A 27871-nucleotide genomic window follows, 5' to 3' on the forward strand; every position below is an offset into this window, starting at 1 on the left:
TTGAGTAACTTGTGCACACTCTGGCTCAGGTGGTTTCTCCTTGGCAAGCTGGAACCTCATTTTCCCAGCAGGCTCCTAAAAAAGCGGGATTCCTTTTGCAAGTCTATTGCAACAGAGTCCTGACCAAAAAGAGGCAAGCAGTCTGCAAACTTTTTCTTGCCAGTTCACTCGTCCATCTCCAGCCTCTTCCGGGACACTTCTTCCAGGACACCGGATTCAGTCTACTTTGTTAGACTTTCAAAAATGGGTTTAAGTTAAACTTCCTCTTAATTCGCCCCACCTAATGAAATCTGCTCTCCCACAGGTTGTGAACAGCCAGAACACCCTGCTAGGGCAGCCATCTCACCAGCTCCCTAAAATGCAGCTGTATTTGGGGGACCTCTTTGTGGGAAGTAAGGCTAACACTTAGTTCCCAGAAGGTAAGGCGTGGTTTCAATGAGCTCATTCATGGAGTGGAAGCGGGAGTGGTTCCATGTTTCTATTTTTAAAATCCTTATAAAGATCATCCCTCCTTGCTCAAAGACAGCAGATGAGGGAGGGACGTCTCTCCGTCTCTCACGTTACCATTAGAGATAACAAGGGCACAACCTGGTTCCCAAAGCAAAAGCTAGAGCCCTTTGGATTTCAGTTTTCAGCACACGTTGCCTCTCCCCAGTTCCAGAGACAAAGTTAGTCCCTCCCTCCAAAACTAGAAAAAGGCCCGGCGCCTAGAAGGGCTTCTCTTCCGGCCGCTGGGGACCCCTTCACCGCCCGAGACCGCCTGGAAGGTTCCAGGGGTTGACACGCGTCCCGCGTTATTCGTGTCACCAGCACTCCAGGAGCTAAGATAATTGGGAGGTGGCGATTGAGTGCCGACTCCGTCCGTCAGTCCTGGCCGTTTTAGCTGCTCGTTCCGCGCACTTTTACTGATGGGCTCCTCTGCTCGTCACTTTTTCAGCCTCAGCCCTGCCTGACCGGAAACACAAAGAAAGGACGGGAGTTAAGGTCCTTCGGCGAGGGCCTTGCTCCTCACCTAAGCTAGCCTAGGTCCATCAGCAATTTTCGTAGGACTTTCCTGTATCGAAACAGCAACTCACGTTCCACAGAAGAAACGTGGAAAGCTCTAGAGCGAGTCCGATGAAGTTTTGAAACCGCGGAGGTAGGAGGACAGTGGGTGCAGGAAAGGACCGCGCGCGGACTCAGAGTTCTGGGGCGTTTGAATCTGGGCTCTGCCTGGGGACGCCCAACGTCCGGGTCGGCGAGACCTAGAGAATATCCACCTCACATTCTTTCTCCGGGCCGTCTTGCAAAATGTCTGGCTTATGGTAGGTGCTTGCTCCTAGGGGAAGTACTGAGGGGCGAGGGGGTGGTGAGTTTCGACTCAGCTACTGGGAATGCCCAGCAGAGCGGATTTCGGAGACAGAGGCGCTATTTTCCCTAGAACTCGCTTCCTGCTTCACCTGGAGGAAACAATTTCCATTCAACAGGGAAGAATACTGTGAACACACTTTGATCTTCCCAAACTCTGCAGAAAACCCCACAATGGCAGTCGGGGTAAGGAGAGGGCGATCCGTGCAGGTACATTTCGTAATGGGACGGCGCCGCCGAATAAACCCGTTCCAAGAAAGGCTGCAGAGAACGAAACCAGGTTTGGCTAGCGGGGGACATAGGCCCGACTCTCCAGGTGCTACACCGCGGGGTTCTGGCCCACTTTGCGGGAACCTCCCCTCAGCCTTCACGCGGGAGGCCGTGCGCGCAGACCGCGGATCCTGGCACTCCCCGCCCGCGGGCCGAGCCGCGCTACCCGCCGCGTGCGCACGGACGCGGTTCTGGGAGAAGGCGGGAAGCCCACGGCGCCTCGGTCCTCCGGGGCGCTGGAAGTGGGCGCAGGAAAGGCCAGGGCCGCTCGCCCTCCCCGTCGCGGCCTGGGACACTGGAGGAGCGCGGAGGCGCCGGCACGTTAGGAAACACCATCTTCTATCCGGGACTAGGAAGGGGCGCAGAGGCGCGGTCGCGGGGCACCTTACAGCACCAGATTGTCGGGTCCCCAGGTCCGAGGGAAATTCCCCAAGTGTCCCAGGCCCCGGACTGGAGCCGCGGCCGCTGTCCTTGGCCCCTCAGGTGGCGTGACGAGTCCCAACTCCGGCGCTGGGCCGGCGCCCCTCCCCGCGCTGAGCTCCGCCCCCCCCTAGTCCCGCCTCCCGCTCCGCCCGGGCGCCCGGAGGACGCACGGCGGGGGGTGTGGGGGGCGGAATTTCCCAGAGCCGGGGCTCCGGCTTCCCCGCAACGCGGCAGCCTCTTTCTGTTTACGGAGCGAAAGGGGAAATGGAAAAGGCGGGGAGGCGGCGGCTGGCGTCCGCTGCGCCGCCCCTCGGCCGGCTCAGACGCCGTGAGTCAGGGTCGGACGAGGGCGGCCTGGGCGGGCCGCTTGGGCTGGAGGCCCCGCGTTCACTGGTGCACTCCGCTCCGGACGACGAGCCACGCTGCGGGGTCGGTCGCGCGGGCTCCAGCTTCCGCTGCCCCGGGACCTCGCTCGACTCCGGCGGTTGGGCCACCAGCAGCGTCCCGAGCCGTCGGGGGGCCGCGGCTGCAGCGCTCCGCCTGCCAGGTAACCCTCCGTTCGGGGGCTTCTGGGTGTTTCCGTGGTCGCAGCCCTGCAGGGCGCCCCCGGCCGCCGGGCGCACTCCCCGGCTCTAAGGATGGGGGCGTGTTCGCCGCCCGCGCTGTGGCGCTTCCGCGGGTCGCCGCTGCAGTCGGCACAGCTGGAAAGCACCTTGCGCAAGGGTCTCACGGGGTGCAGACTCCGGCTCCTCCCCTTTCCTCCTCCTTCCCGGATCCCTAACGCGCGAGCAGTGCGCGCCAGGGCAGTGCGCGGGGACACAGAGCCCCGCTGTCACCGCGCCTCCCGCCGCGCGCACCGCCCGGCCTGCTGCACTCCCCCCCGCCGACGCCGGTGAGTGCGCCTCCGAGGCTGCCGCCAGCCCAAATCGTGGGGGCTTTTATAAATTACAGGCCCTTGGTCGGCTTCCCCAGGCTTTAAAGAATCCGAGGAGGGGAATGGGGGTGGCCGTTGGCGGAGCAGAGAACCTTTCGAAGAGCCGAAACTTAATTTCATGCTTATGTAACCGGGACGCTATCCTGTGACTCAAGGGTCGCTTCCCCAGAACGTGAAAGCTGGGCTTCGGTGTAAGGAAGAATGTTGGGGGGGGGGGGGTGGTAGAGAAAGGTTATTTCATGCATATTTCCCGGTCGTAATGCGATATCGGGACTCGGAAATTCTTCTAGCTCTGGGTGGAGAGTGACGCTTAGAAAGAAGGACGGCGGGCACAGGGATAGCCCCAAAAGTTAACAAGGAAGGCCAGGAGCTGTCTTCGAGAGAACCGGCCATTTCACTTTTGGGAAAGACATTCTGGCACGGAATAAAGAACTGCTCCTAATTAAAAAAAAAAAAAAAAAAAAAAAAAAAGAGGGGAAGAAACACTGGTAGAGTTGCATTAGGTATCTGTGTCCTCTGTTTCGTGTATTTGCTGAGAGGAATATAACAGCCGCCCCCCACCCAACTCTCTGATGGACTGAGGTTTGTGTGCCCTACTTGTGGCCGCTGGCCCTTGAGGCCTTTTTCTTATAAGGGAAATTGGATAGTTGAGGTGTGTAGAGGTTTTTGAAGCAGTATGGCTAGAATGTCTAATTCTGGGGCTTTTGGCGAAAAATATAAGAGATGTGCCCTGAGGGGCAACGTACTATTTTGGCAGGAAAATCTATTAAATGGGAAGTAACCAAAGGTATAATTATCCTTTGTTAGGCAGAGGTTTATATCTATAATCTTGGTTTTTTTTTTTTCCCCCCCAGCACCGTTGCTAGGAGTTTCTCCACTTCTGCATATGTAACTGGAAGTAGCCCTGAGCGTAACATTAATGAATAGGAACAGAGTTTCCTCTTGGTTTATTGCTGATTTCTGAAATAACTCGAAGCAAATCATTTCGACAATATCTGCCCATTTCTCCATTTCTAAGATGGTTGTAGTTGTGTACTCCACGGTCAAGTGGGGATTTTATGAGGATTTTTATTGTAAACCACGTGGGGGAAGAGTCTTTATCGGTCAAGTAGAGTACCTTCACAATCACCGGGTTTTCTAGATGAGTACTGATCTGTATAACTCAGAAATCACTAGCATATTGTCTGCCTAATGAAGGCCTGAAAGTGCTGAGGCTTTCTGCAGGGACATTTAGAATGACCAGAAGGGCTGGTCATCAGGGTGGCTGGGGTGTGCTGATTTGCGTGACAGGAGCCCTGCTGTTGCTAAGGAATTATCCCTAGCATCAGTGTCCTGCACTCCTCCGCCTCCCCTGCCTCCCTCCCTTCTCCTCCTCCTCCCCTCTCCCTCTCCCTGCTGCTCCTTCCTTCCTCACCAAAGTTGCCCTGGGCACAAAACTTAGGGGTGTGTGCATTCAGACTTCCTAGGCTTCACATATAAATGCTCCAGACTTTCTGCAGAACTTAAAAATCAAAACCTGTCTTTCCTCTCTGGATCAGCTGACCGGTAGAAAAGTGTGGACTTTTTTTTTTTTTTTTTCTTTCTTGAGTCATGTTACTCCTGGGAACTTTATTTTCTCTCCAGCCAGCCATTAGCTAAGTCCTGGAGCCTTGGAACTTTTCAGCCAGTGGAGTCCTCCATCCGGCTGGTTTTGTTTTTAACTTCCTTTTCTCAGCAAATTCTACAAGCAGAAACTGCAACTGAATGGCCCAATGAAAGCAGAGTAGAATGTTCCTCCTTGAACCTAAGCAATTCCTTTCCTAACTCAAGACTCCAGGAGCCCAAATCATAGTCTCCCTCAAAGACCCAGGAGATCTGTGAGCGGAGCTTCCTTTGCTGTCTAGATGTGACTGTGGTTAACAGCTAGCGAAACATTTCAGAGGTTTTTGCCTTTTTGTCTTTGTCTCTTGTTCTAGAAACACCCTTTACAACCTTACTGTGAAGAAGCCCAGGGGACAGGTAGCCACAACTGATTTGCAGATAAGAAAGGAGGCCCAGGCAGTATCTGCAAAGCCAGGAGTGTGACTCAGTACTTCTGTGTGTTGTGCACACACCTGCGACTAGAGATGCCAGAGTGTTTTGACTCTGCACCAGACACCTTACACACCTGAACTTCTTTAAACCTCACAACCGCCTTATGAGGTAGGTGCTGTTCTTCCATTTCACAGATAGGGGAAGTCGAGGTGCAGAGGGGGTAAGGTGCCCACCCAGGATTCTGTAGGCAGTGAAGGAGGGGACTGGGAGTCCAGCCCAAGCAGCCTGAGTGGAGAAGGAATATCAGACTGCCGTGTGCAAGGTAGCGTGCTTCCTGTGGACACAGCTTGTCCACCAGGAAATGGTCATCAAGTAAGTGAACAGTGTCACTAGGTTGCCCCCAGCTTTTCTCAGATGAAATGGGCTCAGAGCAGGGCGCCTGGGTGGCTCAGTGGGGTAAGCCTCTGCCTTTGGCTCCCACATCGGGGCTCTCTGCTCAGCAGGGAGTCTGCTTCCTCCCCTCTCTCTCTCTCTCTGCCTGCCCCTCTACCTACTTGTGATCTCTGTCTGTCAAATAAATAAATAAAATCTTAAAAAAAAAAAAAAGAAAGAAAAAAAGAAATGGGCTCAGAGGCCAAAGGTGGCATGGTAGCATCCGGAGAGCAGCAGGTGTCCCCCCCAACTCCCCAGGCCCATGGCTTTGGGCACTGAGTAATGAATGTGTTAAACGTTTGTGCTTTGAAGAAGCAGAAGCATCTATCAGAGAGGCTTTGAGGAGTTAAGTAGTTTATGTAGATAAACTGAATTCTCTTAGATATCTTAAATCCCTTTATCTTTAATCCTCTGGAATGGAATATTTCTAAAATCTTGAGCAACAAACAGCATCATTTTATTACTCCAGGTTTACCTTCTTTTTCTCATTTACAGATCCCAAGCTGGAGGGCCTGATTTGCACACAAGAACTAGCACACAGTATTGGCTAGTACAGTATTGGCCTTTCCTGTGTCTTGCTTAGGATGGATTTGGCTTTCCTGGCCTCTTTGTAATACCACAACTTCGAGAAAGTGATTAATCTAAATATTACATACACTTTCTTGGGTTTTTGAGGTACATGCTTTGTACTATTAAAGAATTCTGGTCTCAGGAGGAGACAGCTGATTTACAGGCTAACTTCCTCTTTCTCACAGGTAGCTGGCAGGCAGATTTGAGGCTTGCAGTCCGGGTCTAAAGGAGCAGTTGAACTTATTTGCATCAGAATTATTCCTGAAACTTGACCTGTCATCTTCCCTTAGATTCCAATGCATTTTACAGGCTTTTGGCTCTAGGGCCTGAATTAGATTTGCAAGTTAGCTCCTGAATTTGATAAAAGAGTTCTTTTTTTTTTTAATTTTTAAAAAAAGTTTTTTTTTTTTTTTTTTTTTTTTAAGATTTTGTATGTTTATTTGAGAGAGAGTGGGGAGCAGTGGGGAGCAGCAGAGGGAGAGGGAGAAGCAGATTCCCCACTGAGCAGGGAGCCCCAATGTGGGGACCCAGGGATCATGTTCTGAGCTGAAGGCAGCTGCTAAACTGACTGAACAACCCCCCTCCCCGCCCCAGGGAGCCCCAGTAAAAGGTTCTTTTTTCTGTAAAGTCACCCAGGGCATGGAAGCCACAGACAAACCTCTGTGGGGAGGGTTGCCCCCTTGGGGGGAGCGGTAGAGTTGGGAGCTGTCAAGGAGCAGGAGCCTCAGCTCTTCAGCTTTCTGAGCGGCTCTTATTTGTGTTTCTATTTAGTGAAAGTTTGTTTTCAGTGGCTACAGCCAAAGCCACCAGCTCAGTGAGCTAGTAAGGAGTCAGCTCCCTGGATCTCAGGTTTCCCTTCTGCAAAGGGGAGAGCAGGACTAACGGTTATCTAAGGCCCCTTTCTTCACCATCTGTCAACTTGAATTTAGACACACTGTTGACACAGAGCCCTTATTTTATAAACAGAGGTGTACGGACAGACGCCCGTTCCCAAGCCATTGTTGTCAGTTTTCCCACTGATCTTACAGGCAGATACGAACAGGGGAACTTTAAGTGTTTGCTTTTTCTTCTGCAGATTCTCTAGAAAGCATAACAGTGATGGAGTACATGAGCACCGGCAGTGACAACAAAGACGAGATCGATTTATTAATTAAGCACTTGAACGTGTCCGATGTAATAGACATTATGGAGAATCTTTACACCAGCGAAGAGCCAGCAGTTTACGAGCCCAGTCTCATGACCATGTGTCAAGACAGCAATGAAAATGAGGAGCGTTCAGAGTCTCTGCTGCTCAGTGGCCAGGAGGTGCCTTTGTTGTCATCGGTCAGATACGGAACGGTGGAGGACTTGCTGGCCTTCGCAAACCACATATCCAACACTGCAAAGCGTTTTTATGGACACCGACCGCAGGAATCGGGGATTTTATTAAACATGGTATGTTTTTTTTTTTCCCCCCTGATCAGCTGAGTGCTTTACTCCTGCAGCTTCCTGTTATGCAGGGGTGGGGGGGTGGGTGCAATTAAACTTGGCTTAGATGGGCTACCAGGTGCGACTTTTGAAAACACAGTATCTGTAAGAATCACCTCCGTGTTAAAGATGCAAAAAAGGTCTTCATTCCACGTTCCACGTAAAGAGTCTTCTCCATACATCAGTGATAGTGTACAAATAGGTAATTATGAAGAACGTCTTTTAACTGAACAGTTCATTACGAGGCTTATTCATAGGGTAGGCAGAAGAAGACTTAATGAGGATCCTTCCTCTGAAAGGGGAGTCATACTTTATCTTTAACCAATATTTCTGAAAGCTGGAGTTTTTTGTTCCTCTCTTGTCCCGTCTTGGAATGTCACAGTATTAATACTGGCTAACTTCAATTCTTAAATTTCTTTTTTTTGAGAGTTTATTTATTGATTTGACAGACAGAGATCACAAGTAGGCAGAGAGGCAGGCGGGGGCGGGGCGGGGCGGGCAGGGAGCAGGCTCCTCACTGAGCAGAGAGCCCAGCACACAAGGAGGCTCCATCCCAGGACCCTGATTTCAGGGCCTGAGCCTAAGGCAGAGGCTTAACCCACTGAGCCAATCAGGTGTCCCCCCCCCTAACTTCAGTTCTTGCAGAAATCTAGTTTGCAGGCAGTAAATAGCTATGCACAGATTCACTCTCTTTAATTGGCAAAGTATGAATGACAAACGAGGTACTTCCTTAGTCATACCAAGTATGCAAATAATCCAAAATATTGTGACAACACGTTGTCAACAATAGTTGATCAGATGATGTGTTAGGGTGTGCCCCGGATTCTGACAGTCTTAATATGCCAGAGGTCAACATAGGTGTTGGTTAGAGGTTGTCTAATCTTTCAAAAAGGACTTTTTGCAAAGGGGAGGTAGTTACTTGCAAAATGTGCAAGATGGAAGTGACTTCTTTTCTTTTGGTGCATCTATGGGTAAAATGGCTAATGTAGGGAGAGGGTCAGTGTTGAACAATTAGAATCTGGACAAAGTACTTAATTTTTTTTTTTTAATGTAGTACATTCATTCAGTTGAAAACAACACAGTAATTTAGGTCAGCTATGTGGTAAATTGTTTTTTGTTTTGTTAGAAGCCAGTTGTGTTTAGGTCCAGCTCAGTTTGGAGTAAGGCTGCATTTTGCATAGCTGCATGACTTGCTTTGGTCTGGATATATCAAACTGTGGTTAGTAGTTGACTAAGTACTTTACCTTGAGAGTATCATTTCTTCTTATACATGGAAGTAATATTGAACAAGGAGCCCTACCTGATTTTCTTAACTAAAATAGAGCTGGAGAACTCTGGTTAAAAATGATCTATAATAAGAAACAATTGTTGATGTCTTTTTCTTTCCTTTGTGTTTTTTTTCCTCACATGTGTATTTATTTAAATCGGTATTTTAAAGGAACACCTGCAGGTAATCAAAATATTTTTGCTCGTAAATATGTAGAAACTTGTGTACGTTTCCCCTGACCCATCAGACTGATGAGAGATGGGCCATAAAACTTTACTGGGAATGTACAGAAGAGAATTCTGGAAAATTATAAGGAATACAAAGAAATAGCTTCCTAAAGGTTTTGGAGTTAAAAAAAAAAAAAAAAGACAATGCAGAAAAGGCAAAAACAAAGAGATTACATGGAAGTGGAAATTTTATCAGCGAAGCCTAGGAGTAGAACAGTGTCAGTCTCCGCCTTGGAGTCCATGCTCTGTAAGTGAATAAACATGTACTCAGGAGAAAAATATAAGAATAGGACATATCATAAAAGCAGGGATCTTTTTTATTTATTTATTTATTTATTTATTTATTTATTTATTTTTATTTTTTTTATTTATTTTTTTTTTTTTTAAAGATTTTATTTATTTATTTGACAGACAGAGATCACAAGTAGGCAGAGAGGCAGGCAGAGAGTGAGAGAGAGGAGGAAGCAGGCTCCCCGCGGAGCAGAGAGCCCGACGCGGGGCTCGATCCCAGGACCCTGGGATCATGACCTGAGCCGAAGGCAGAGGCTTTAACCCACTGAGCCACCCAGGCGCCCCTTATTTATTTTTTTTTAAAGATTTTATTTATTTATTTGACAGAGAGAGACCACAAGTAGGCAGAGAGGCAGGCAGAGAGAGAGAGGAGGAAGCAGGCTCCCTGCTGAGCAGAGAGCCCGATGCGGGACTCGATCCCAGGAACCTGAGATCATGACCTGAGCCGAAGGCAGCGGCGCAACCCACTGAGCCACCCAGGCGCCCAAAGCAGGGATCTTTAAAACTTTAAAAAGATTTTTAATTTAAAAATGTTCAAGAGTATGAAGCAAGAAGATTTACAACCAGAATAGAATAACAGGAGAACCTCAAAACCCGCAGGAATGTAGACCGTGCCCCACTGGGCAAATCATCCCGGTGGTTGATGACTCTCGGGGCTGTGGTAGACTTTTCTGTCACTAAGCTTAAGAATCGGATACATCCCATGACTACAAGTAACCTGCGCCAGGCCCATGCTTTGTACATAATGGCATAGGAATCGTGACTTGCCACGTTTGATCTTTGGCAGTCTGAGACAAGGTGTTGAAGGAGGCCTGGTTTGCTTTTGGCTCCCATTCATGCTCACATGGGGCTCTCCTTGGAACCAATCCTGTGTTTGAGCCCTTTGTCTTCCTGTGGCCCTCCCCCTGAGACCCAGTGAAGATTTTTCCATTCTGGGCTTCCTTTGCTGCTGTCTGTCTCTCTGCTTTAAAAAGAGGATTGCTCGTTACCAAAAGGCACACTGGTTCCAAGGTAAATTTGATCTATAAAGTGCATCTGTATATGGACCAAATACGTCTTCACCCATTCGCTTGCTAGACGCAGGTCAGATAGCGACAGTATATCTGGTACTTTTCCAGATGCTACGGACCCAGCATGGAAGAGTCTTCAGGTGAAGGCCCGAGGCAAGTAAACAGGCAATTATCATGCGGTGTGCTACTTCCCAATACAACTACACCCTGATTGCTGGGGGAATGCTCAGACAGGACACCTCATGTGTCCAGTAGGGAAGAGAGTCTGCCAGAGAGGCTCCCAGAAGGAGTTGATGCCTGAGCTGTTGAGTTGGAGTCTTCCAGATAAAGGGGATGGAGAGTGGAGAGTCTTCCCGATGAAGAGAACAGCATGTGCAAAGGCCCAGGGGCAGAGAGACCTGGTGTGCTCTTGGCACCCAACAACCATAATGCCCGTGGAGCTAATTAGACAGGGTGGAGGATCAGGAATTACAAAACTATCCCGTAGCATAAGTATGTAAATTGTTGGTCTGCACGTGTATGCAAATGTGTGCTCTTTTTCTAAAAATAGTATCTGATAGAGATTCTACCAACATCCAGCTGGACCTGGGGAAGAACCTTTAAGAGACCACTCTAGGCGTTGCTGGGTATGAGAGTGCTATGAGTTACTCACACTCTAGACCGATTCACACCCAGAGTGGGGAATGAATAACCAAAAATAGGTAGCACACACTGAACTCACTGGTGATTAGGTGGGGACCCGAAGGCCCCCAAAGGGCTCGCTCATAGATACGGGTGTGAGATACGGGAATGCTGTTCCTCAGGGGTTAGTCATGGAGTCCTGGCTTCTCAGGGTTGGAAAAAACCTTAAAGATAATTGAGTCAAGCCCTCTGTCTGAAGCTTACATAACCCGATCATCATATCCAATAGTTGTTGGAACATTTTGGTCTCTGCCTGATAATCTCCTGTGACAAAGCATTTATCACATACTGGGGCATTTAATTTCAAAGTCAGCCAATTCTGATTGCAGTAAGGCCCTCCCTTAAGGGTATTGTACTAAAATCCGTCTCTGACTCTCCTTAGCCCTCATCCTACTTCTTGGCTGTAAGAAAGTATGGATGGATGTTGAATAGTGTGAGAGTGCGGGCCCCTGACTTATGGTGCCTGGGTATGTATTTCAGCTTTGAGATGAGTTAGCTGGGTGACTTTGGGCTATTCACCCGTCCACGGCTCAGTTTACTCATCTGTGAAATGGGTCACATCCTAGCACTCACTCCCTGGGGCTGCTATGTAGGACAAATAATGCATGCATGGGACCTGTTTATGCAGAGTGAGTGTTGAAAGGATATAGCCATTGTGGTAGTCGTTATAAACAATTGTTACTCTCCTTCCTTAGGACAGTCTTTCCAATATTTTAAGACCTGCATATTCCCCACATCTTCTCGCTTCTGTCACAAACACTTCTCGTTGTGTCTGTTACTCGTCACTTACTGGAGGGTTAACTTTCATCCTCCACTTGGGCCGTACCCTTTGAACCCAAGCCTGGGTCAGTGCCTGCCTTACAGCCCCGAACTTGAACATGGCAGTTTATTTGTATGTGACCAGCAGAGTAGGAAAGAGCCACCTTTACCTTCGTTCTAGATAATGTGCCTCTTTTAATGTAGCCCAAGGTTGTATCTATGTCTGGCAGCTCTATCATACAGGTTCCTGATGGACTTTATTCCTAATGAGGTACCCAACAATTTTCCTCAAGGCCTGCTGCTGGGCCCAGCAGTGTTCAGTGACACTAGTCTGGAGAAGGGAATCGAAAGCATGCTTATAACATCTGCACCTGATGGTGGCTTTGGTTAAGCTGGAGAATTGGCAGGCACGAGTGGCATAGAGTTCCATAGGAGTATTTGGTAGGGCCACTAAGAGAAGAAGAAAGGGGGAAAAACCCCATTGCAAATCCAAAGAGGGAAGGTCTCTAGGGCTAGGGGGAAGAACCCAGGGCTTTGCAACAGATGCTGACTAATCTGGGCTCGCATATCACACTGTATGCATTGGGCCCCATCGTCAAGGGAGAACCGGCCTTTGGAGGATGGTCCCCAGAACACGGGAGCTGGTCAAACATGGTGAAGGAACTTGCAGTATTCCATCGAAGCAGGCGAAGGCTGAGGGGCTCAGTGACTGGTAAATGTAGGCTTTTAGTAACTGGCTTTCGCTCCTGGGTGAGCTTTAATTCCTATCTTCTGGAAGATAGAAGGCACACAAGAAGGCTGTGGGGTCAGACAGACCCAAGTTCAAATCCTGACTTTGTCTAGTGAGGTACTTAACCTCTTGAAACCAGTTTTCCTCATCTGTAAAGTGGAGATGAAAATAATACTTCCCTCCCAGGATCACTGGGAGGTCTTGATGAGCGCCGAGCACGGTGCCTGCCTTCTAATTAGCGCTCCGGGTAGGAGCGCTATGACTCTTCTTGATCCCTGGGGTCAGACGGGGCTGTCATAGGTTGAGTGGGACAAGAGTAAAGCTTTCACGGAGGGAACAGGAGTGGCTAGCTGGAGCTGAGGCAAAATGGGAAATGTACATACTTGATAACAAAGTAACAAGAACGAGGTGATGAGCTAGTACAGTCGAGTGCTGTGGGCTGGCGCTGTCTAAATGTGGCAAGGGACTACATTTACCGCGTGCTTCGCGTGCTGTTAAAAGAGGCCTCCAGTAACTTGAGGTGACACACTTCTTGAATGGAGGTCATATTTCCAGGAAGCCAAGACCCTGCACTGTTCTTCATTTTCCTGCTCCATGTGGGAGCTGGCCCAGGGGAGTGCTCAGTAAATACTTCATTTTAAATGCAGTGACAGGGGGGCCTGGGTGGCTCAGTGGGTTAAAGCCTCTGCCTTCAGCTCAGGTCATGATTTCAGGGTTCTGGGATCGAGCCCCGCATCGGGCTCTCTGCTCTGCACAGAGCCTGCTTCCCCTCTCTCTCTCTGCCTGCCTCTCTGCCTACTTGTGATCTCTCTCTGTCAAAAAAAAAAAAAATAAAATCTTTAAAAAATAATAAATAAATGCAGTGACTTCACCTCTCCAAGGGCTGGAGTTGTCCCCTGCTTGTTCCCTGACTAAGAGCCATGCATCTGTTTGTAGGGGACAGCTCTGATGAGCAGTCCTGGAGCCCGAATGAATAACCCTGGGACGATGATAGCTATTCTGGCGGCAGTGGCCCGGTGAGGGGCCCGCACATCTGCCGAGGAATCGGGTGTTCATTCTTGTCCCATGTGGTCTACATTCCCCTTCAGCCTCTTCTGCGCTTGAAATAGCTTTAGTGTCACTTGCATAGTTTCACGATTCCCGAATTCATAATCTGAAGTCGTAATATTGCTAATTACACTGGGGAAAACCTTGTGTTTTTGAATCTCAGTTCCCCTCGAGAGAACATTTTAAACATATTTTAGGCATGTGCTGCAGGTTCTAACTCATAACAACATATCTTATTAATTTATTTTCATATTTATCATTATAATTATCCGTCCTTGTAATTTTTTTTTTTTTTTTTTTTACTCTCTTAAAATTGAGGTCTACTTCACATGCTGTAAACTACACAGACCTTAAATGTCCGGTTTGTTGAGTTTGAACAAAAGCAGCCACACTGCTCCCGGGATATACGTCTTTTAATTTTTGAGTCAACTTGTTTTTGAAACCTCTTGTTCCAAGTGCTGGCCTGTTTGGGAGCTCTTGGAGGTGAAAGGTCACCTCTCTCTTGTTCAGAGCTGGCCTCTAGACACAGTGCCCGGTGCCTTTTTGCACTTGGAAAATACCAAGCGAGCAAGTAGATGTGAAATAATTCTGCCGCTTACTGTATTGATGTAGTACTGTCAAATCATAGCTCTGGCATAACACCTTATTTTCCAGAATCCTCTACGATCATCAGTTTATTTCCATGCTCTCTCTCTCTATGCGTCATTTGTGAGTAATAGCTATGCAGACTAACAGGTTAGCGCATTTTAATTGGAGACAAGTCAACTTGCCCTCACAGTTTATATTTATGCAATCTTTATTTTCAGTCTTTTGGTCATGGTAGTCACGCTCCCTTAGATAAATAATTTTTAAAATTTTGACAATTAATTACTCACCGGGAGGTGGAAATACGATCAGGTCTGACTAGGGACGTGTTTCTGTTACATGCTTTCTCTGGCTTGCTGAAACTCTAAATATAGTCTCTACACTGTTAGGATTACACAACAGTGACATTAATTTCAAACACGGCCAGGAGGAATGTGATCTAAAGTAACCAGTCTCTGAAGGTGTGTCTTTATGATCTAAAGTAACCAGTTTCTGGAGGGCGGGTCTTAAAAGAGAAGTTTGCTGAAATTCTCACCCTCCTGCCTGTTTGTTTTGTTGTAGGTAATCACTCCCCAGAATGGACGCTATCAGATAGACTCTGATGTTCTCCTCATCCCCTGGAAGCTGACTTATCGGAATATTGGCTCTGATTTCATACCTCGGGGGGCCTTTGGAAAAGTGTACTTAGCCCAAGATATAAAGACTAAGAAAAGAATGGCGTGTAAATTGGTACGTAGTTTATACCAGACATCCTGCACGTATGTGTTTGGCATCGTGGCCCTTGTTAGCTTGCTTTACTCAAAGCCGGTTACCATTTGGCTGGATCTTATGTAAGAAAGAGCGTCCTGTCCAAAAACATCTTTCTTCTTCTTCTTTCTTCTTCGTTGATTTGCTTGCTCCTTGGGGCTGCTCAGCCCCGAAGTCTGTTTAAGTGCGTAGTTGGTTTTAATTGAGTTTGCCTCGATAAAAAAGAAAACGTTGCTGGCTTCTTTAGCAGGAGCAGGATAACATCATCCCTCTTGGGGCAGGGTGGGAAGGAGGGGTGCTCTTCCTGCAGGAGCAGATCCGTGTGCACCTCTAATCCCAGCCACAGGGGAGGGAGCCAGGCAGAGAACCCAAAACTGGGAAGGCCGCAGCCTTTGTAAGACTGCAGATGAAAGGCTTGCATGTAAATAGACCAATTATTGCAAAGACCCCATCTCTTCTCTTTTTATTTCTGAGACGTCCCTGCTTTGCAAGACTGTCCAGGCTGGACACGTACACACCCTGTGACCCAGAAGTTCTACTCCCGTGGGCACCCCCAAGAAGCACGCATGCGTGCTCACCAAAGGCTATGTACTGACTCTTCATCATAGCAGTCTTTGTCATCGTCCCAAACTGGAAATTCTCCAGGTGTTACAGTGTGGTGTACTTACATAGTGGGATACTATACAGTAAAGAGAAAAAAAAAAAGGTTTACCGTTGTAATAATGGAGATGAATCTCATCACGATATGTTAAGCCCCAATAGCCAGATCCCAAGTAAGACCTACTCTATGAGATTCCACTTCTGTACAGGCCCTCGAGAGGTGAAACAAATCTGTGCTGGTGGAAGTCAGGACAGGAGGTGCCCTTGCTGGGCAGTGACTGGCAGAGGTCAGGAAAGGGTTTCTGGGGGCCCGGTAGAGTTTTGTTTCTTTTCTTTTTTTTTTTTCAAAGATTTTATTTATTTATTTGTCAGAGATAGAGGGAGAGAGAGCGAGTGAGCACAGGCAGACAGAGAGGCAGGCAGAGGCAGAGGGAGAAGCAGGCTCCCTGCCGAGCAAGGATCCCGATGCGGGACTCGATCCCAGGACCCTGGGATCATGACCTGAGCCGAAGGCAGCTGCTTAACCAACTGAGCCACCCAGGCGTCCCTAGAGTTTTGTTTCTTGATCTAGATGGTGGTGACGTGGGTGTGTTCAGTTGAAAATTCATTGAGTTTGCTATGTAACCAGTTTTACGCTTTTTAGTATGTCTGTTTCACTGTAAAGATTTTTAGGAGTGCAAGAAAATAAACTCCCTTTGGATTTGCTGAATATGGCCTTAGTCTATGTTATTGGAATTTAAAAAAAGAGCAACAATGTATTGGCCTCATTTGTTCCTTTATAAATATGTGCTAGAGTATCTGTTATCAAAAGAAAACAAGGAGATATTATAATAAGCCATTTGAAGCTTTCATTTAGAAGAGACATATTCCAATTCTTTTAAAAGAATCTAGTGACATTCTAGAAAGATCTGTTTTACAATTTCATCACAAAAGGCATGGAAAAATACATTTGTGGGTTTGTTTTCCCTAGAATACTTACATTTAATTTTTAAGCTATATTTTTTTTCTTGAAAAGAAAACCATGTAAAATGATTAACAACCCCCCTAGCAGATTCAAAAGAATGTAGGTTGAAGAATGAAATCCCTTTCCTTGAGGCAACTACTGTGAATGAGATCTTATACATCTTTCCAGAAAATTTCTATGGACATGTATTATATATAGATTAAGAGATTTTTAAAAATGGGAGCATAATACCTGTACTTCTGTATCTTGCTTTCTTTATCTGATACTTTATTTTGGAGACATTCCCTATCTATCTGCACTGAAAGATCTACTTCTTTATTATTGATTTTTTATTTTCCTTAGAATAGGTTTTAAATGCATTGTCAGAGCATGAGTTGGGTTCCAAAGACATAATATTATTTCATGACAAATGGAAATATTGAAAAGACAACCTAAAATCTAGGTGCCATAGATTTTACACGTAAAATAGATGGGAAATGATCTCTCTTTTGATTCAATTGTAAATGATTCTTTGGTTGGATTGCTTCATTCTAAATGATAATAATATTTTATATTTTGTTCTTATTTTCTTATTTGGAACCATTTACCTAAAGCTGACACCATGTAAAAGCGGGTTTGGGGCAGGTTTTAACTTGGCAGCATAATTTCATGCAGATCATGATATCCTCAAAGGCATTTATTTGCCCTTTGGTTTGTGAATTGACCTATCTCATATATATTTTTGTCTAGAATCTTACTGGTATGTTTGTGTTCTAGATTCCAGTAGATCAGTTTAAGCCGTCTGATGTGGAAATCCAGGCCTGCTTCCGTCACGAGAACATTGCTGAGTTATATGGTGCTGTGCTCTGGGGTGAAACCGTGCACCTCTTTATGGAAGCCGGCGAGGGAGGGTCTGTTCTCGAGAAACTGGAGAGCTGTGGACCAATGAGGGAATTTGAAATTATTTGGGTCACAAAGCATGTTCTCAAGGGACTCGATTTTCTACACTCAAAGAAAGTGATTCATCATGATATTAAACGTGAGTTACCTTTGGATGTGTAAGCTTTTTGGCTTAGAGATGAGCCAGACAAGAGGTAGATGGGTTCCTCTCTTCAGTCTGAGGATCCTTGGTGCTGGGGAGGACAGCTGCCCTCAAGCACTTTCCACCTTCCTCCCCTGTGCTCCTGAAACATGTTTCAGCATCAAACGAGATCATGAAAGCTTTCCAAGTCATGAGGAAGGGTGATTATCCAATTGTGGAAGATTACGGCCACATATCTATTAAGTACTGGCTACGCTCTTTCTCATAAGTCTTTAATAAATACACTTTAAAACACACTCAGAGTTACATAGTTTTTGAGAAACAAAGAGCCTTTTCATTCTGAATACCATTTTGGTAATAATTCATTAAACAAGCCTTCACTGACTGCTTTCTAGGAGTAAGATGGTGGGAAACACACTGCAAAGACCCATGACCAACCCCTTCATAATCAATGCTACATTGAACTGACAAAACTTTACTTAAAAGGAAAGTGGCATGATAATAATAGGCTTTGACTTTAGAATTTGAAAGTACAGCTTGAGAGCATAATATTTTTTCCAGCTTTGTTGAGCTATAACTGGCTTAACCTTGTGTAAGTTTAAGGTGTGCGATGTCATGATTTGCCGTAGGTATATATTGCAAAACGATTGCTCTAACCGGGTTAGTTAACACATTCATTACCTCACACAGTTATAATTGTGTGTGTATGGGGAGAACTTTTCAAATCTACTCTGTCAGCTACTTTCAGATATATAATACATTTTTTTTTTAAGATTTTATTTTTTTAAAGATTTTATTTATTCATTTTTTTTAAAGATTTTTTTTAAAAGATTTTATTTATTCATTTATTTGAGAGAGAGAGAGCACAAGCAAGCAGAGAGAGAGAGAGGAGGAAGCAGGCTCCCCACTGAGCAGAAAGCCTGATGCGGGGCTCGATCCCAGGACCCTGAGATCATGACCTGAGCCGAAGGCAGAGGCTTTAACCCACTGAGCCACCCAGGCACCCCTATAATACAACATTATTAACTGTAGTCACTGTGCTGTGTATTATAGCCCCCAAAACTTGTTCATCTTATCGCTGGCAGTTTGTACGCCATGACTGCATTTCCCCACACCCTCCACCCTCGGCCCCTGGTAACCATGATCTGTTCTCTGTTTCTATGAGTTTTGTTGTTTTAGATTACACAAAGTATTCCTCTTCCTCTGCCTGACTTATCTCAGTGATTTCACGTAGATCTTCAAGGTTTCATCCATGTTGTTGCAAAAGGCAGAACTCCATCCTTTTTCATGGCTGAATAATAGTCTCTTGTATATGCGTAAACACAGACATCATATTTCCTTTCTTCAGTCATTCGTTGTGGACCCTTTGGTTGCTTTCATGACTTGGCCATTGTCTCTCAAGCGTTATTATTGCATGCAAACATTTACGCCCACATTAACTGCGTTCTTGGCACATCTGAAGTGCTTTTCACTTGAATTCTCACCTGGATTAACCCTCCTCTTGATATAATGTAGTCATCTCAGTAGGGAGCACATTTCAGTCTATTCTGGTTTGGGGCTTACTTTAGATGATGTTTTTATTTTATTTATGGGTATACAGACAATTTTATCCTAAAGAAATATCCCCTCTTTATAGCTAGCAACATTGTCTTCATGTCTACAAAAGCTGTTTTGGTGGATTTTGGCCTAAGTGTTCAAATGACTGAAGATGTCTACTTTCCTAAGGACCTTCGCGGAACAGAGGTAATTCTATTCCCACAGGAAAGGTCACTGTCTATCCTTAAGAATAAAATTTAAAAATGTTCTGGTGTTATTGCAGAAAGGACAATAAAGGAGAGGAAAACCATTGCATCAAATGTTATTATCATTGAAGTATATTTATTGAGCACTTGCTCTGTGCCAAGTACTAATTTTAGCATTTTAAATGCATTGTATTATTTAATCCTTGTTACAACCCTATTATCAGTAAATACTGTTATCATAGGCAAATTCTATTATTTACAATACGGAAATAAGCTTGAAGAAGTTCAAATAAAGTGCCCAAATTACTCAGCTAGTGCCAGATCTGGGACTTAATCCAATTTTCTTTGGAGTCTGAATTCTAACTACTGTGTAACATTTTAATATAACTAATGTATATATTCTTAGTATAAATGTATGTTATATATATTCTTATATAATATATCTTTACATATTATATGTGTATATAATATAACATAGTTCTTATGTTACATTCTTAATATAACATAAGAATATGTTTTGGTTCAATTAGTCATAATTGTCATAGTTGTTTATAATATATGTTTAGGACCAACAACTTTTTAGGCTTATCTTTATAGAGAGCCTATAATAAACCTCAAATTTATTATGGCACAAATAAACTGTATTTAAAGATATAAACTAGCTCTAATATTTAATTCATTTGTGAAGCAAAAACCAAACCAAACCAAAAACTTCTCTGAATATAAATGAAATTGCAAGGAATGCATTCATGGGCTTGCAAATAATACATTTAATTTCACATATACCTGATTGGGCTGAATGGTGGATTCATGTAGAAGCATCAGTCAAGCATCACTGTCTGTCAGGCTGTTGGGGGAATCAGGCATGGAGTTAGCAATGCCCTTGGTGGTATGTTAGCAACCCCCGCTCTTTGGCGAGAGAACCTATTTTAAATTTTCCTCAATTATTAAAAAAGCAACAGTTAAGTGCATAGTGGATTATGATGGGCATGGGTTTGGATGCAACTGGGAAGGAAAATAGGGGTAGAAACTGCCTCCTTGGCCCATGCTTAATTATCAGAGCCTGCCAGCCCCATGCCCTCTCTCTGCTCTAAGTGCCCACAGCAGATGGAGAGAGGGCACTTGACTGAGCCTTTGCCTTAAGATTACCAGGTCTGGAGGCACCTGCATGGCTCAGTCCATTAAGCATCTGACTTCGGCTTAGGTCATGATCCCAGAGTCCTGGGATCAAGTCCCAAGTTGGGCTCTGTGCTCAGTGATGGGTCTGCTTGTCCCTCTGCCCCTCCCCCTGCTTATACTCTCCCTCCCTCAGTTAAATAAATACAATTAAAAAAAATATATTGTCTGATCAGTCTTCGTATTCAACCAAGCCCTTAGTCTAGCTCGTAGGTATATTGCACTGAACCCGACTTCAGAAGAAAAACAAACAAATAATCATCGTTGGAAACTAAGTTTATATCAGCTTTTTCTTAACTCTCTCGAGCTCTCCTGGGAAGCAGAAGAAATTGCTGGTATTACTAAAGTTATTCTGGAAAAGGCCTGAGGGAGGACCCTTGATAGTTGTCTTTGAGCAGAATGATTTCTAGAAGAGAGAACTGTAGACTTCTTAAAAAGAATGTTTTAGTCCCCAGATCTTAAGACTACTTCACCGAAGCACAAAATCCAATAAGACTTCATGCTTCAGACATGTTTTTTTTGGAAAATGTTTCAGCATATTTTGGCATTAATCCGAAGTTCAGATATGTGACATTCTACTCTTTTTTCCTGGAGCCAGTTTGAGAAACAAACTATTTATGGTATTAAAGAGAGAAAATACCTTTCTCTTCCCGGCAGTGTGATCAAATCGAACATTTTGCAACGGCTGGACCAAGAAATGCCCTCCCTAGGACTGTCTACCAGAAAGAGAGTGTGTGCTTGAGCATGAGATGATAACATAGTGGTTATTCCTAAATAGTCTTTAGACTGAGTTATTCTCAGCAAATGTAAATTGCTTTTTACAAAGCGCTAAACTGACTTGAATGTTAAAGATTGACAAATTCTCTTCGAATCAGCCTGCATTTACTGTCTGTGTGGTGCTCCCAAGTACAAGTTTGCTAATGAGCAAGGTTGTGAAAGCACCATTGAACGCTTTCAGCAAGTTTGTTTTAACTCTTCCTGTTTAAAGAGCCAGTGAGATGCTGTTAGTCAAAGTCAACCACGGAGATTTACTTCCCGCTGGAACTTGATCACTTGGCCGCTACAGGGGTGTAGGTGACATCTGATTCCAAGTGCAAACTCTGGTTCCCTCTGTGTGATCTCTCGCCCGGCATTCATATTCAGAACATTAGATTGTGACCATACAATATAAGCACAGGGTTAATCTGGTTTATATTTAATGTATCATTTTTTAATTACATCACACAGAGAAAGAATAAATAATGAATGTAAATAACTAATTAGAATAGATTTGTTTTTTTTTTAAGCTAGAGGGACTGGGGTAGAGGGGCAGAAGGAGAGGAAAAGAGGGAATCTTCAGCAGGCTCCCCACCCACTGTGGAGCCTGATGTGGGACTCGATCTCACGACCCTCAGATCATGACCTGAGCTGAAATCAAAAATCAGATGCTGAACTGACTGAGCCACCCAGGCGCCCCTAGAATTATTTTTATAGCGTGGTTCTTTTTAAAAAATTCTTATTTTCTTCTGAGTCTCTGTTTGGGCTTCCTTCATACAAGTTAACATGTAATCCATGCATGTGTGTTTGCACACAGGCAACACCTTTCTAATAAATGTGTTGAGAGGTGAAGTGCTTTGACCTGCCCCCCCCAGACGGATGTATAGTTTCCCCTGCTCTGGTGCCTGGGCCCGAGGCTGTGCAGGTCCCAGAGAGCCTCGCATGGTTCCTACTGAGCCTTTTTCATGCTTGTAGTCAGCCAACCCCAAAAGTTCTCGAACACCATGCCCGCTGCTCTGGCTCGTGTAGAGCCTGCAGAAGCCAGGGTTCCGAGCCCTGGAGTGCTGGGGGAACTGCCTGGGGTGGGGGGGCAATCAGCCACGTCCCCAGGTACGCAGGACACTGCATCCCCAAATGAGTGGTCCCCAGAATCCTCCAGCACGCTGTGTGCAGAGCGGGTTACACCAACCGTAACTACTTTGCCTGATTATTTGCTTAGGAAGGCAAGCAAGCCAGGAGGAGATGAACTTCCTCTATTGACAGCTAATCCTTCCCGATGCGTTTGTTGTTTAATTTTGTGATTATATTTAGTAAGAACGTCCGTTGGGACCCAAAGGCTCTGTGTTCACTTCAGGACATGTTTGAGAACAAGGGGCTCAGCTGAGCCTGTTCGGTGAGACAGACAGGATGAGCACGGGAACGAAAGCAAGCTAGCCAGCAAGGGTGTTGGGGGACGGTGTTGAATATGGTTAGGATGGGGAAACTGGGACATTTTCCCAGGTTTTGTAAGCCAGTTTTTTTTTAACGTATTGACTTGGAAATATATTCCAGGAACACTTATCCCTTTCTCCATAGTCAAATGATGGACAGCATAAACATTTCTTAATGTTAAATATTGATAATTAGGATTTTTTTTTTAAGATTTTATTTATTTATTTGACAGAGAGAAATCACAAGTAGATGGATGGGCAGGCAGAGAGAGAGAGGGAAGCAGGCTCCCTGCCGAGCAGAGAGCCTGATGGGGGACTCGATCCCAGGACCCTGAGATCATGACCTGAGCCGAAGGCAGCGGCTTAACCCACTGAGCCACCCAGGCGCCCGATAATTAGGATTTTAACCACTTACTGTACGTCTCTGTACCAGCCATAAATACGGATCATTGGTTGGCATTTGTTTACTTTTTTCTTTTTTTATGTCTACAAGCAAAGACTTCCTAGAGAAGCTATTTCTGAAACTTGCCCTGCTTCTCCAGCATGAAACCAAACAGAACCTACACGTGGTTAAAATGGCATGTGTTCAGTAGTTAGCCACCAGGCCACATGGGAGGTAGAAATAAGAAGTAGTTTGTATAAACGGCCAATTAGGACCATTTCTAAAACATTCCACTCGAAGTGCTTCTCTCCCGTGTGATCGGTGTTACTACCCCGGGGATCTCTGCCACCTTATATCACTGCAGATAGTTAGGGATTTGGCAATTTAATGACAAACCTGAAGTGAAGCAATGTATTTGTAGTGTCCATTTAAATATCGAAAGGAATTGATATTTTTAAAAAATATTTTAATTTATTTTTGCGAGAGAGCATGGGGTCATGTGGGCATGAGTGGGAGGAAGGGTCAGAGGGAGAAGCAGGCTCCCCAGTAGACAGGGAGCCCCATGTGGGACTCGATCCCAGGACGCTGGGATCATGACCTGAGCTGAAGGCCGACTCTTAACCAACTGAGCCACCCAGGCACCTAGAACTGATGTTTTAATAAGGAAGTTAAGCCTCAGTTAGTGCCTTCCAGAACCTTGATGCACACGTCGGGGGTTCCCAGGTGGGTTCTCGGCAGCAGGCTCTCGGCTGCTGGTGCTGTTTCTGTGTCCAGCATGTGGAAAAGCGGTGTTCTTCATGAGGCTGCAGGAAAGCCTCGGGCGAAAATGCCTCCCCCCTCCCCCAAAGGTGTCTGTGTCCCTTTCCCTAGCTTCCGGGAGAACAGCAGGGACATGGTCTCCTGGGGGGCTGAAACATCCTGTAAATACGGTAAAGGCGGGTGTGCCAGCTTCCAGAACTGGGTGAGGGAAATGGATACCCAGACAGACAGGGGAGAGTCAGACTGACAGTTTCTGCTTCTTTTTTAGATTTACATGAGCCCAGAGGTGATCCTGTGCAGAGGTCATTCAACCAAAGCGGACATCTATAGCCTGGGAGCCACACTCATCCACATGCAGACGGGCACCCCGCCTTGGGTGAAGCGCTACCCTCGCTCAGCCTATCCCTCCTACCTGTACATCGTAAGTGGGGGTCAGTCAGCGCCGAGGGTACGGGGGAGCTCCCTCTGCTCAGGAGGGCTGCTGCCCCTCTTGTAACACACCCAAGTGGGATGGTGTGAACTCGTGACTTGTGGGGTGGAGCTAAAAGTTCTCCCCACGGGGCTGCCTGGGTGGCTCAGTGGGTTAAGCCTCTGCCTTCAGCTCGGGACACGATCTCAGTGTCCTGGGATCAAATCCCGCATCAGGCTGTCTGCTAGGCAGGGAACCTGCTCCTTCCTCTCTCTCTCTACTTGTGATCTCTCTCTGTCAAAAAAAAAAAAAAAAAAAAAAAAAAAAGTTCTCCCCACGGGGAGGCAGGTCCCATTCCTGCAAGGAAAGCATTGCTGTTGCCGCCGGAATTGGCTGAAACATGCACAGGGCAAAGATTCTGTGCTCTTCTGTTATTCATGACTCATAAGATGCCACTTAGGAGAAGCTGAGTGGCGTCAATCTCTGAGCCAGAGAAGATAACGTTCTTTGAACACTTCTGGAGAGGAGATACGAGATTTTGATCCCCAAGCCAGACTAGACATAATGAAATGTGCAGTTTCCGGTTTACCATCGAGAGGTCAAAGGGCGGATCCCTCCCCATTACAGCGCCCTGACCCTTGAACATCATTAACCCAAAGGATGGGTTTTGCTCGGGGTGCTTATAAAATTAAAGGGAAACTTGTGGGCAGGTATGACCATTTCCACTGCAGGGTGTGTAATGGGAAACAAATGACTTTCCAGATCTTGTTCACTAGAACGCTTGAACTGGTGAGGGTATATTTCCATATGGTTGGTGCTAAGAGAGCTGGTGTGTTGCTAGATCCACAAACAGGCGCCTCCGTTGGAAGATATCGCAGACGACTGCAGTCCTGGCATGAGGTTGCTGATAGAGGCTGCCTTGGAGAGGAACCCCAATCACCGCCCGAGTGCAGCCGACCTGCTCAAACATGATGCCCTGAACCCCCCCAGAGAGGATCAGCCACGCTGTCAGAGTCTGGACTCTGCCCTCTTTGAGCGGAAGAGGCTGCTGAGTAGGAAGGAGCTGGAGCTTCCGGAGAACATAGCGGGTATGGACACCTGCTGTGGGCAGTGCCCCTTGCTTCCCTTCTTTTTCCAACTACCTCATCCTTCTGACCTCTTTCACGAAGGCATTCTTGAGTGCCATACGTTTTCGGAAAAACTTCAGCAAGAACTTTAGCAAAAGCATTAAAAAAAAAAAAAAAAAAAAAAAAAGATCGGCTAATTGGCCAGCAAATCACAACATGTTTCAGGGCAAACGTAGGTAACAATAGTTCTTAAAAATTGCCTCTTACTTGCTTTTTGCACCAGGGAGTATCTTTTGCCTTTAAAAACAAATCAGGCCTGGCAGTCCTGCATGTCGGTTCTGAACAGGGTTCCGTTTCATTCAATTACGGTAAACCACTGCAGTCCTTGGTTGGAGACACCAGGGTACTGCTCTGCAGATAAAATACTGAGTTTGAAGTCAACTTGCATTTTTGTCTTCCTCTGCTTCAAGTCTTCTTGCCAGCTATGAATCTTTCCCACATAGGAAAGTCAGTGCACATTCCAGGAACATTGAATATGCAGGGGGAGGGTTTCTATTTTTATTACTAAAATCTGTGGCATTCTTAATCCATTTAGGTCCAAGCCCACATGTCAAGCCTGGAATGTTTATTTGCATTTCATCCTCTTCTTGTCTGACCTTTCTGTATTTGAAGAGAACCATCTGGGGTGTTGGAAAATACACCAGAATTTCTAGCTAATTTCTTGTCATCATTGACCTTTTTTGAACCCTTTCGACTACGTCAGATTACATAAACTAGCTCACAGTCTGTAACTCTAAGTCTGCAGGTTTTTAATAAAACCATAGCTTGAGGGGCGCCTGCGTGGCTCAGTGGGTTAAGCCTCTGCCTTCAGCTCAGGTCATGATCTCCGGGTCCTGAGATCAAGCCCCACAGCAGGCTCTCTGCTCGGCTTCTCTCTCTGCTCCCCCCTCTCTCTCTGCCTACCTCTCTGCCTACTTGTGATATCTCTCTCTGCCAAATAAATAAAATCTTAAAAAAAAAAATTATAGCTTGAAAGGCTGTTTGATTAGGGCCAAGGTTTTTTGTTGTTTTTTCCCCCAGAAGAAACAGGTGTTTATTGAGCATGTTACCTGGCCATTCATTGTTTTTTTTTTTTTTTTTCAATGTTTCCCTTTCCAGATTCTTCATGCACAGGAAGTACTGAGGAATCGGAGATGCTGAGGAGGCAGCGTTCTCTTTACATAGATCTGGGGGCCCTGGCTGGCTATTTCAACCTTGTACGGGGCCCACCAACCCTAGAATATGGCTGATTGATGGCGTCATTTGCTCCGAGTAATTAAGACTCAGCATTGGGCTCCTGGAAGCTGGTTATATGGACTCGAACCCGGGCTCTGTATATTGAATCTTGCCATCCATCAGCGGGCAACGTGGCCTCCTGTAATCCATGAATGTGACTCCACGTGGCTCCCCTGGGTTTGATTCGGGAAGCTGCCTTGGTAGGTGGCGTGACAAACTCAAAGGAAGTTGCGAGTTCGTAGAAGGATCATTTCTGGTGGCTGATTCCATTCACTGTGCACTTTGCTCAGAAAATGTCAAGATTACAGATCATGAGGATAATGTCCTAGCCTGAAATTACTGTTCTAGGTTCTGATTTAAGTCTGGGAACTTTATTTAACTCAGAATAGTTGTTTTGTGTATATTGGTGTATATTATATGATAATGCCTTGAGCCTTTGTAGGTAGATTCTAGTGTAAATTAAAGTCCTTATATTTTGGGTGAGTAGAACAACTTGAATATTAAAGCAATAAGCTGGACTCGTGTCTTAAAAATGGCTGTTCATTTAGGGGCCGTCTCACTGTGGGCCACTAGTGACAGGTTCTGTTATGTTCCTATGGAAACATTTTGTACTGTATATGCTATGCTTAAACCATTTAAAACATGATGTTTTGAATGTGGATAAAACTGTGTAAATCACATAATTTCTGTACATCCCGAAGGATGAGAATGTGACCTGTAAGAAAAATGGAAACATTTCTAAATTCTCAATGATGCTACCTTTGTAACTCTTCTGACTCTACTTCCTTCCAAGCATTTGTGTATTGAAATAGCATACTGTGTATGTTTTATATCAAATGCCTCCATGAATCTTTCTTACCTATACCTATATTTTTAACGTTGTGAATATGCCCACTTAAAGTATGTTTTTACATTAGGCCAATGAAACCAACACTTACATCCAATGTAATTGGTCAGACCAACTGAATAAACTCCATATTTTGCCTTCATTCTTGGAATGAGTGTGATTCTCGACTGGGACCGGGGGTGGGTTATGAAGGTTGGGATATAGGTTGGAGGAGAATGTGTATCATGAGGAAGCATAGAACATTCAGTGGGTTAAGCCTCTGCCTTCAGCTCAGGTCATGATCTCAGGGTCCTGGGATTGAGCCCGGCATTGGGCTTTCTGCTCAGTGGGGAGCCTGCTTCCCTTCCTCTCTCTCTGCCTACTTCTCTGCCTATTTCTGTCTGTCAAATAAATAAAATCATAAAAAAAAAAGAACACCTGAGAGGTTTACAAATTGTTTATAAGCCCTTCTATTGCTGAGGCATTAGCCATTGTCATTTAGATTATGCTGTGTCCCTTCAATGCATGGGAACAGAGAAAGAATTGTCAGCCACTGATTCAGGCTAAGTGTGGTTCTGTTTTACATCTTGTTTTTATACATTTATACTATCTTTGAATATATGCTTGCCTCTTCTGTGTCTGTTGTTTGTCAAGTTAATAACTA

The 27871-nt window shown here is 45.6% G+C and overlaps 1 protein-coding gene across 5 annotated transcripts; it reads left to right on the plus strand.

The window, feature by feature from the left end:
* On the plus strand, nt 1-27370 carry MAP3K8 (mitogen-activated protein kinase kinase kinase 8). Of its 5 annotated transcripts, none has more exons than XM_059183810.1 (9): nt 1-1304; nt 4930-5155; nt 7065-7423; nt 14615-14782; nt 17121-17382; nt 19022-19128; nt 23899-24051; nt 24881-25127; nt 26265-27370. In XM_059183810.1, exons 3-9 carry the CDS (start codon nt 7088-7090, stop codon nt 26393-26395), a joined length of 1404 nt encoding a protein of 467 aa, XP_059039793.1. In that variant the 5' UTR covers nt 1-1304; nt 4930-5155; nt 7065-7087; the 3' UTR covers nt 26396-27370. The 5 variants fall into 5 exon arrangements, with proteins under 5 accessions (XP_059039793.1, XP_059039789.1, XP_059039791.1 ...); XM_059183808.1 differs by lacking the exon at nt 1-1304 and adding an exon at nt 2462-2587; XM_059183809.1 differs by lacking the exon at nt 1-1304 and adding an exon at nt 2633-2936.
* The last annotated feature ends 501 nt before the right edge of the window (nt 27371-27871 follow it).

The sequence above is a fragment of the Mustela lutreola genome, chromosome 8 (assembly GCF_030435805.1).
Source record: "Mustela lutreola isolate mMusLut2 chromosome 8, mMusLut2.pri, whole genome shotgun sequence".
NCBI classification, from domain to species: Eukaryota; Metazoa; Chordata; class Mammalia; order Carnivora; family Mustelidae; genus Mustela; species Mustela lutreola.